This window comes from Eschrichtius robustus, chromosome 2 (genome assembly GCF_028021215.1).
Source record: "Eschrichtius robustus isolate mEscRob2 chromosome 2, mEscRob2.pri, whole genome shotgun sequence".
Classification (NCBI taxonomy): Eukaryota; Metazoa; Chordata; class Mammalia; order Artiodactyla; family Eschrichtiidae; genus Eschrichtius; species Eschrichtius robustus.
In genome coordinates this window covers 171,414,909-171,424,387 of record NC_090825.1, presented here as the reverse complement: position 1 = coordinate 171,424,387, position 9,479 = coordinate 171,414,909, and the positions used below count along the sequence as shown (strand labels likewise).

At 56.6% G+C, this 9,479-nt stretch overlaps 2 protein-coding genes across 2 annotated transcripts; one reads left to right on the top strand and one right to left on the bottom strand.

Annotated features, from left to right (window-relative positions):
* Positions 1 to 1,423: 1,423 nt before the first annotated feature.
* Positions 1,424 to 2,966, top strand: SWSAP1 (SWIM-type zinc finger 7 associated protein 1). Its single transcript, XM_068534856.1, has 2 exons — positions 1,424 to 1,672; positions 2,264 to 2,966. Exons 1-2 carry the CDS (start codon positions 1,424 to 1,426, stop codon positions 2,765 to 2,767), a joined length of 753 nt encoding a protein of 250 aa, XP_068390957.1. The 3' UTR covers positions 2,768 to 2,966.
* A 1,266-nt stretch (positions 2,967 to 4,232) lies between these two features.
* Positions 4,233 to 9,022, bottom strand: EPOR (erythropoietin receptor). Its single transcript, XM_068534853.1, has 8 exons — positions 8,908 to 9,022; positions 7,918 to 8,053; positions 7,364 to 7,542; positions 7,130 to 7,287; positions 6,497 to 6,650; positions 6,326 to 6,413; positions 4,938 to 5,025; positions 4,233 to 4,844 (listed from the first exon to the last, which is right to left on the bottom strand). Exons 1-8 carry the CDS (start codon positions 9,020 to 9,022, stop codon positions 4,233 to 4,235), a joined length of 1,530 nt encoding a protein of 509 aa, XP_068390954.1.
* Between the last annotated feature and the right edge of the window lie 457 nt (positions 9,023 to 9,479).

The window sequence follows — 9,479 nt, the reverse complement described above, 5'->3', positions numbered from 1 at the left end:
GGCTGAGGTTGTGCATTTGACAGGGGAATGTAACAGCATGCCTCGTGTGTGTGTGTGTGTGTGTGTGTAGTGACAATGGTATGGTTGTATCAGTGTGTTTTTGTATGCGTGCAAGGGAAAGGGTGTGGGGGCATGAATGTGGGGAAGAGTGTGTATGGGATGCGTTGTGTCAGGATAGGATATGGCTGTGAACATGTGAGTGATGGGGATTCTGGAAGTGAAATATATGCAGAGATGCCATGTGTGTGTGTGTATGTGTGTGTGTGTCTGTATGCATTTGTAGAGGGGTGTGGGGGTACCCGGCTTTCTGAGTGGGTGTATTGGGGGGTGTTGTGGAGCTGTGTTCTGGCCCCAGAGGGAGAGAGAAAGCCCTGGAAATCTCAGTTCGGCCCTGCCCCTGGGTCTCCTGGCAACAGCACCACTTTGAAGTTACCAGGAGACAGAGTTGCCAGGGCAACAGGGGCGTGAGTGGCAGCTCTGGGGAGAAGTCTAGGTGAAGAGACCCAACCAGTGATCACTTGATCATTCACCTTGTTCCTCCTTCTCTCCCAGTTTCCCATCAATTCTACCTTCCTTTCTTCATTTATTCCTTTAACGCACCTGTATTGAGAATCTGCAATGCCCTAGGCACTGACTGGGCACTGGAGATACCGAAGTGAACGTGACAAACAAGGTCGTGCTGTGGCTCTCCCTCAGTCTCCCAGCCCCTTCATCTTTGCCTCTTCTCTCCTGGCCCTTTTTTTATTCTATAGTCCTGCCTCCCACTGTACCCCAAGCAGGACTCCAGAAGCCCCCAGGCCAATGAGGAGGCCAGCTGAGACTCTTCTTCTTTTAGACCCTCAAAGACAGCTGCTTTGCTGTCTGACGGATGTTTTGCACACGAATGTCCTCAAGCCTGCAGCCGCCCCCCCCATTTGTGCAAGTACTCAGGTACAGAGAGAGACACAAGCACATAGCTCCTCCATCTCACCCCTTCTTCATTGTCACTGGGTAACATCAGCAGAAACACACACATATGCATCACAATATTCCTCTGAGATACCCATGTGCTCCATTTTACAGGTGAGCAAACTGAGGCTAGGAGACTTTAAGTAATGTGTCAGTGATTAGGGCCTACTCCCTCCAACTCTCAACCCTTGTATTGTCTGATTAGCTTATTAGCTCAGAATAATAGTATTCATGCTGCTTCCGTCAGCGGACTCACCCAGGGAAGGGCCTTATCTCCCTCAAAGGCCTCCATTCCTTCCTCAGACTAGGTTATTTGCCCCTTCACCGGGGGAGGAGCTAGGAAACGTCGATCTAGCGTTGATGAACAGATCATTGGACCAATGGAGAAGCTAAGTGCACTGTAACCAATGAGACCCCGTCCTGGGCGGGATCAAGGGCAGGAACGGGCCGCCGATTGGACAGAGGTAGGCTGCGAATGGCGGAGACGCTGAGGCGGGTGCTAAACTGGGGCAGCGCGGCTGGCCCCGGGGAGGAGAACACATCTGAGGCCGAACCGCCTTTGCTGCTGCTCGGCGGTCCCGGCTCTGGAAAGACAGCGCTGCTATTCGCGGCGGCCCTGGAGGTGGCAGGGGAAGGCCGAGGCCCCGTCCTCTTCCTGACTCGGAGGCCTCTGCAAAGCCTGCCCCGCGGGACTGGAGCTGCACTCGAACCCTTGCGGTTACAGGTGAGGCGGAGCGGGACCAGAGGCGGACCAGCCAGTAGCGAGGCGAATGGAGGATTGAGTGACAGGTAGAGACAGACCAATGGCGGAGACGAAGGAAGGGCAAGCGGGAGCAGCCATTATGGGACGGAGTCTAGAACGAGTCGGGGGTGGGACTTTGCTAAGCTTTGTTAAGATTGAGTGAGAAACCATCCAATGAGGGGGCGGAATTAGCAAAGGGTGACGCCCAAAGAGTGCAGTCAGGGGCGAGTAGGGGGCGGGGCTAAACACGGGTCGGGTCTGGACAAGAGTTTTTGGGCCGCTGGAGTCAATGCTGGGGTCGGACGCTGTGGGCTGGTTTTCCGTGGAAAGATTGCCCTAGAGATTTGACAAAACGATATACCTTGTTCTTAACTAATACCGGGAAGTGATGAGTGCAGAATTAAAAAAACAAAGAACAAAAAAAAAAAAACAAAAAAAACAAAGAACAAAAAACGGGGGGGGGAGGGGGCGGGCATGGCGAACAGAAGAATATTCGACCACTCTGAGCTAGCTATAGCTGAGAGCCTGGCTTCCTGTGCTGAATCTGGCTGTTTCCTTTTTTCCTCTCTCTAGAAGATCCGCTTCCAGTACCCACCCTCAACCCGTGAGCTCCTCCGGCTCCTGAGCTCTGCCCATGAGACCCGGGGGCCAGCCCCCTCCCTCCTGCTGCTCGATGGCCTGGAGGAGTACCTAGCGGAAGACCGCGGGTCCCAGGAAGCCGCCTACCTGGCCGCCCTGCTTCTGGACACAGCTGCCCACTTCGGCCACCGGGTTGGGTCTGGCCGGGGCTGTGGGCTCATTGTGGCCCTCCAGACCCAGGAGGAGGGAGACAGTGGGACTGCCCTGCAGTTGGCACTGCTTCAGAGGTATTTCCCTGCCCAGTGCTGGCTGCAGCCCGATGCACCAGGCCCAGGACAGCACTGCCTCCGAGCCTGCCTGGAGCCAGGTGGGCTGGGTCCCAGGGCAGAGTGGCGGGTGACTTTCCGACAAAATGGAGAGATGACAGTCACCCCGTGGCCCACGCAGGCTGGTGACACCAGCTTAAACAAGGGTTCAAGCTCTGGAGGCCAACCTTGAGGTTTGGAGTGTGACAACCTCTCTATGCTTCAGTTTCCATGGCTGGAATACCTACCTCAGGGACAGATGCAAATTCAGAGACCTAAAGATTATAAAGTGCTTTTTCTCTCATAAATATAGCATTATCCTGTACATATTGTCAACATATTGTTTAATTTTGCTGTTTTGAACTTGGTAAAGAGTTTAATGATACATGTAATCTGAGACTTCCTTCTTCTCCCGCTCAGTATTGTTACTAAGATTCGGCCGTGGGACTTCCCTGGCGGTCCAGTGGTTAAAACTCCATGCTTCCAGTGCAGGGGACACGGGTTTGATCCCTGGTCTGGGAACTAAGATCCCACATGCCATGCAGCGCAGCCAAAAAACAAAAAACAAAAAACATTCGGCCACATGTTCTCATTCGTTCCTTTTTCCGTACTTTGTATAATTCTTTGGGTGACTATACCCCAATTTACTAATCAGATTGACTTATTTACTGCTATTAACACTCTTGTACACATATCCTGGTTCATGTGTGTGAGGGTTTTTAGGGTACATACCTAGAAGTGGCATTGCTGGAGTAGAAGGTATGCACACGTTCAGCTTTCCTAGGTTATGTCAAACTATTTAAAAGTGGTTAAACCAGAACTCCCATTGAGCCACTTGATGACATTTGGTGTCATCAGAGTGCTGTCTTAGGACAGGGCCTGATTCAGAATAAAGCCCTAGGAATGAATGTTATTGGTATTATTATTAGTGGCAGAGACTAGCTAGCAGCTCATTAAACAGCTTTTCTCTCTTGGGTGCACAGCTAAACTACGTTTCCCAGCTGTCCATGGTTCTTGCTAGGGTCACATGACCATTTCTGGCCAGTAGAATTTGTGAAGAAGAGATGGCGCCCACCTCTAGGCTAGGTCCCTAAAGACCACAGAATCTTCTGCTGTCTTTCTCTTGTTGGCTGGCAGGATGCAGAGGATCCATCTAAAGACCCCAGGGTAGCCCTGGGGGATGGTAAATCTACAGTCTGGGCTTCTGACTCATCCCAGGGATAACTGCCCACCTGTTTGAATTAAATGAGAGAGAAAATATTTAATGTGTTAAGCCACTCAGTTTCAGGGCAGCTTTGTTAGGGCAGCTAGCATAACATACTAACTAATTCATTTTATTATTATTATTATTCAGATTGCCAGGTCACAATTTCAGACTGAACTCAAGGCCTTTTACTGCTTCTCCTATGGCCTGGGCCCAGGGAAAAGATGGGGCTTACAGGTATTTATAGAAGTCATGACAGAAAACGTATATATATTTATATATCTACACAAAAGACTGTACATTTAAAAATACTGCAAGGTTGTGACTTTCTGACCAGGATGAATTGAGCAGAAAGCCAAGGTCAGCAGGCCTCACTGACCCTGCCGGATAAATCTTGGGCCTGGAGTAGCACTTGAGGTCATTCTGGGTCCCCGTGCACCTGAGGGCTGGAGTCCTAGGAGCAGGCCACGTAGCTCGGGGGTGAAGGCTCGGGGGCTGGGATGAGGCTATTCTCATAAGGGTTGGAGTAGGGGCCATTGGATGAGCCCCTCTGGGCTTCCTGGGAACCCCCCGAGCTGTAGTCAGTTGAGATGCCAGAGTCAGACACCACAAGGTACAGGTACTTTAGGTGGGGTGGGGTAGGGGGCAGCTCAGGGGGAAGTGCCCTCGGGCGCAAGAGCTGGGAGCTGGGATCCAGGATGGTGTACTCAAAGCTGGCAGCCGAGGCCCCCTCCGGCCCAGGCTTCAGGGCCAAAGCGGATGAGCAGGAGGATGCTTCTGAGCCTTCATCCATGGCTGCTGTGTCCAGATCGCCACCAGGCTGTGGGAGGTCCTCGCTGGGCGGGCTCCGGGGCAGCAAGCACTTGTCCAGCACCAGGTAGCTGTCTTGGGCATGCTCGCTGCCCACCGGCTCCAACAGGGGCCCCTCATCATCTGCCCCTGGCTCCACTGCCTGTGTCACCCCCCAGCAGCGCTCAGAGAGGACCTCCAGGGGGGCAGGTGGGTCCTCTGTGAAGGGGGTGCAGGGGCTCCACCACAGACAGCCATCAGTTTGGTACAGCCACAGCTGGGGAAACAGCAGCTGCCTGCTCAGAGACCGGGGATTCGGCCACAGGAGCAGGGAAACCCCAGGCCCTGAGGGGACAACCAGGCCACCTACCTGGAAGTTACCCTTGTGGGTGGTGAAGAGGCCCTCAAACTCGCTCTCGGGGCTTGGGATGCCAGGCCATATCTTCTGCTTCAGAGTCCTAGTGAAGCCAAAAGAAACGAATACCTGGGCATGTATCACTGAACATTCACCAGCACCCCCTCAGCACCAGTCACAGAGCAAAGATACTCCTAGCCCCTTGTGATCATGATGAAGGCAGAGGAGTGCGTGGGGCTGAGGAACAGGGGCTCGGCCAAAGCATCTGCCAGGCCCTACAGAAGGGCAACTGGAACAAAGTTTTGAAGGACGCATAGGAGTTCAGTATGCTCCCTCTAAAACCCACCCAGTCTTGTCTGAAGGTCCATTATGTTACTTCCCTCCTCACTCCTTTCCATAGTTCCCCAATGCATTCAGAATAAAACCCCAATTCCTCCCCACAGCCCTGCAGAAGACCCTGCATGGTCTGACCTCTGTCACCTCCATCTCATCATCCACCACTTCCCCCCTTACACACTCTTCTCTAGCCATACAGCTCTTCTTGCAACTGCTTCAATGTTCCAAGCTCATTCCCACCGCAGGGCCTTTGCACTTGCTGGGTTTTCTCCCTGCTTTTCATGTGGCTGCCTCCTACCAGACTTCAGGTTTCTGCTCTGATGTCACCTCCCAGAGGCCTTCCCTGACTATCCTGTCATGGCCCCATACCCCATTTATTTCTGTGATATCACTCATCACAATTTATAATCAAATATCTGTTGATTCCCTTATGTGTTGTGTGACTCAGCTATGAGATCCACAAGGTCAGGGATACGTCTGGTTTGTTCTACACTTTCTCCCCAGTGCCTAGCACATAGTTGGCATTCAGTATGTATTTTCCAACCAAGTAAATGAACAGGGCCTTGAAAGACAACTAGGAGATTGCTTGGCAGACATGGCAAGAAGGACATTCCTGGCAGAAGGAACAGTATGTGCCAAGCCTCGGGGGTGTGAAAACACATGGTTTGTACTTGGAATTACAAAAACCTCAGGATGGCTGGTCATATCGTAAAGCATCTAAGGAGCTTGACAACAGGGGTGGGAGGCACTTGGGGTTCAATCGTTTCAGTAAGCCCATCTGGTTGATTTTACAGAAGTTGATGAAATTGGGAAAAAGTACTCACAAAAGGAATCCAAGAAGGGGCAGCCACTTGAGGTAGGAGGAAAACCAGGTGAAAGTATGCCCAAGAGCAGAGGATTTTAAGTAAGAGTCTGCTTCTGACCTGGCTTGCATGCCAGTCCTGCCACTGACTCCTCATTGTGTGACCCTGGGCAAGTGCCTGCCCCTCTTTGAGCCTAGGTTTCCACAGGGAAAGGAGAACGTTGGTGGGGAGGAATCTGAGCCAGGTGCCGAGCGGGGCGCTCACCGGCGGTGGGAGAGCAGGGTTAGCACGGCCAGCAACAGCAGAATGAGCACGAGCACGAGGGAGAGCGTCAGGATGAGGGGGTCCAAGTCTGGGGAGCAGGGAGGAGGTCAGGGCGGTGAGCTTGCCGCATGCTCCGCCCAGCCCCTCCTACACCCCTGCCTGGGGCCTCACCACTAGCCGTCAGCAGCGACACAGGCTCGGACCAGGCGCTCCAGAAGCCACCGAAGCTCGGCTCGGCCATACGCGCGCGTATCCTGAAGGTGTAGCGCGTTCCGCCCCGCAGGTTACTCAGCACGCACTCAGTGCGGCCGTCGAGGATCTCCACCTGGAGGCGGGGCCCAGGTGAGAGGTGTCGCCAATAGGGGCGGGGCGGGCAAAGGAGGGTATGTGAGGGTGGGCTCTGAGGGACCGAGCCAATCAGAGAAAGGAAGAACCGAGCCCAAGCATGGGGAGGCGGGCAATGAAAGCAGGAGGCCGGGCCCAGGAAGGGTCGGGGCCAATCAGCATGGGGCCCCAGGTAGAAGAGGGCGGGCTCGGGCAATTTAACTGCGGGGCCAGAGCACAGAGGGGGCGGGCCCTGAAGAAGTCTAGGGTTTGGGACAAGGGTTAAGTGGGATTGAGTCCAGGTGGGCTGGGGAAAGGGGACATTGGGAAAGGGGACAAGTCGGTGGACGTGGAGCTGTCTTGCGCGGGAGGTGGAGGGGCGAGGCCATGGGGGAGGGGCCGTGGTGACCGTCTGGGTGGGACCTAGAGGGCCTGTCGACTCTGGAGCCCTTGGGGCTAGGCCATAGGAGCGAGCCTCACCCTCTGCGCGCCACCAGCGGCGTTCTCTGCCGAGATGTTCACCTCATAGCGGATGAGGCTTGCCATGGGTGCCCCAGGCGGTGGGAGCCAGCGCAGTACCACATGGCCGCCCTCGTCTGCCCGCCGCGCCAGCAGCCCAGCGGGAGGGTCTAGGAGCACTGTGGAAAGGGGTTGCTCAGGTGGGCGGAGACTGGGACTCCCTCCCGACCACTCTCCCATTCCCAGCGCTCTTACCCACTTCGTTGATGTGGATGATTCGGCGGTAGCGTGAAGCGCCCGAGGAGGCCGCAGTGACGCTCAGCTCTAGGGGCACGAAGCTCGACGTGTCGGCTGTAGGCAGCGAGCACCAGAAACGCACCAAGCCGCGGGTGGTGGGCGCCTGATGCAGGCGGCACGGCTTCCACGGCTCACCCCTGTTCGCCCAGGAACCAGCGAGGGTAGGGAGCAAGTTGGGAGGCATTGCCGGGACCGAGGGCGAGTTCTGGACACTACCACCAGGGGGCGTCCCAGCCCCGACGTACGCGACGCCTTAGTCCTGCTTTGGAGCGGTGTTGTCCCAGCCCTGAAGTTTGGGGTCGCACTCCAGCAGTGATCACGGGAGTGTTCCAGCCCCGACCACTAGGCAGCGTGTCAGCCCTGACCCCGTGGGCTTCCCAGTAGTGACTACCAGCAGAGGTGCCATCCGGCCCCTGGCACCAGAAGTCCCAAGGTGCGAGCTCCGGGGAGCGCTGCTCGGCCCGCCCGCCCCCTCCACCTGTGGGGCGCTCCACCTGCCCCGTCGGACTCACTCGAGCTGGTAGGAGAAGCTGTAGTTGTCCGGGCCGACCCCGGCGCTTGCCGCTTCCTCCCAGAAACACACCAAATCCTCCAACCTCTCGGTGAAGCACAGAAACTCTTCAGGCTCGCGGGCTGTCAGCAGGGCCGCTGGGGATGGGGGCCAGGGGAGGGGGTCAGGGGACCCGAGCCCCGTCCTCGGGCCACAGCATCCTCCCCTCCCTCCTGCCGCCTGTGCGGACCGATAAGAAAAAAGCCCCGCCCCTCTGGCTACCCCAGCGGGGCCCTTCGAGGGGTCTGCAGAAATGCTGCCCCCCGAACTCCCACGAGTAGGTTGCATGTCTTATTGTCTCCCCACACACGCCCGCCCACCCCGCGACCGGCTGAGCTGAGCGCAGCATTCAAGGCCTCCGCCTCCCGCTGCCGGCCCCGCCCCAGCCCAGGACGTGCGTGCGGGTGAGTGTGTGTGCAGGAGGCGGGGTCCCCTATCAGCCCCGGCAGGCTCCCGGCTGCCCGATAGCGCCAACCGTGCCCCCCGCCCCCGCTCCCTCAACCCCGCGGACCCAGGGATATGGCGCCCGCATGCAAACAGTGTTTACAGACGCCTGCGGCCCGGCCCCTCTGACTCGGACCCTGGTTTTAGCCTCCCTCCCCCACTGGAGGGTCGGCTAGGTCCCTTCCCCTTGGGGACTCTAGACTACAGGGCCTAGAACCAGCACCACCTCTGCCCCATTTAGTGTTTAGCATGTCCCAGACTCCTTGAGAAGATAAAACAGGACTCTTACGCCCCTCTCTAGCTTCTCCCGCAGAACGCAGTGTGGGGATACAGACCCGCAGTATGCCATATCAGGTCCCAGTCTAGGGTTCAGACACCAGCTTGGGCTCCAGGACACAGACTCGGGTTCAGAACCTGGCATGGTCCCCAGGACCCAAGCTGGAAGTTCAGGCCCCAGCATTGCCCTCCAGGACCTAGTGCGGGGGTCCACACTCAGCTCCACTCTTACCTTTGCTTTCAAACTTGGGGTCCGGTGGGTTGGGTGGGGGAGCCCAGGTTGCCCCAGCGAGTAGGAGACAGAGGAAGCCAACTCCAGGCCAGAGGGGTGCCCCGAGAGGATACATGATGCAGCCCCTGCCACGGGAGGCCCAGGGCTCCTGCCCCCCCTTCCTCTGCCCCAGGCACAGTCCACAGCTGGGTCAGCAGCTGCCTCCGCCGGACACAGCTGACCAGGCCTTCCCGACCAGGCGCCTCCAAGTGGCAGCTCCCCCGAGGGGGCGGGACCAGCAGACAGCCTGGGCTGAGATAAGAGGGAGGCAGCCGCCCTGCCGGGCCTGGCTAGAGAGGGCAGAGGCCCTCCAGGGCCCGGGGGCCCCTTGGGGGTGGGGTGGGGGGGTGGCGGGAGCAGCTCTGGTTTCTGCATAGGACCCACTTTCTTGCTGTGTGACCCTGGACAGGTGACTCACCTTATCTGAGCTTCAGCCTTTTCATCTGTAAAATCCGACTTGGCACATAGCAAACATTCCAAAAATGTAAGCTACTGATATTATCAGGCTAATCAACATCTCTTCCCAGTCTGGG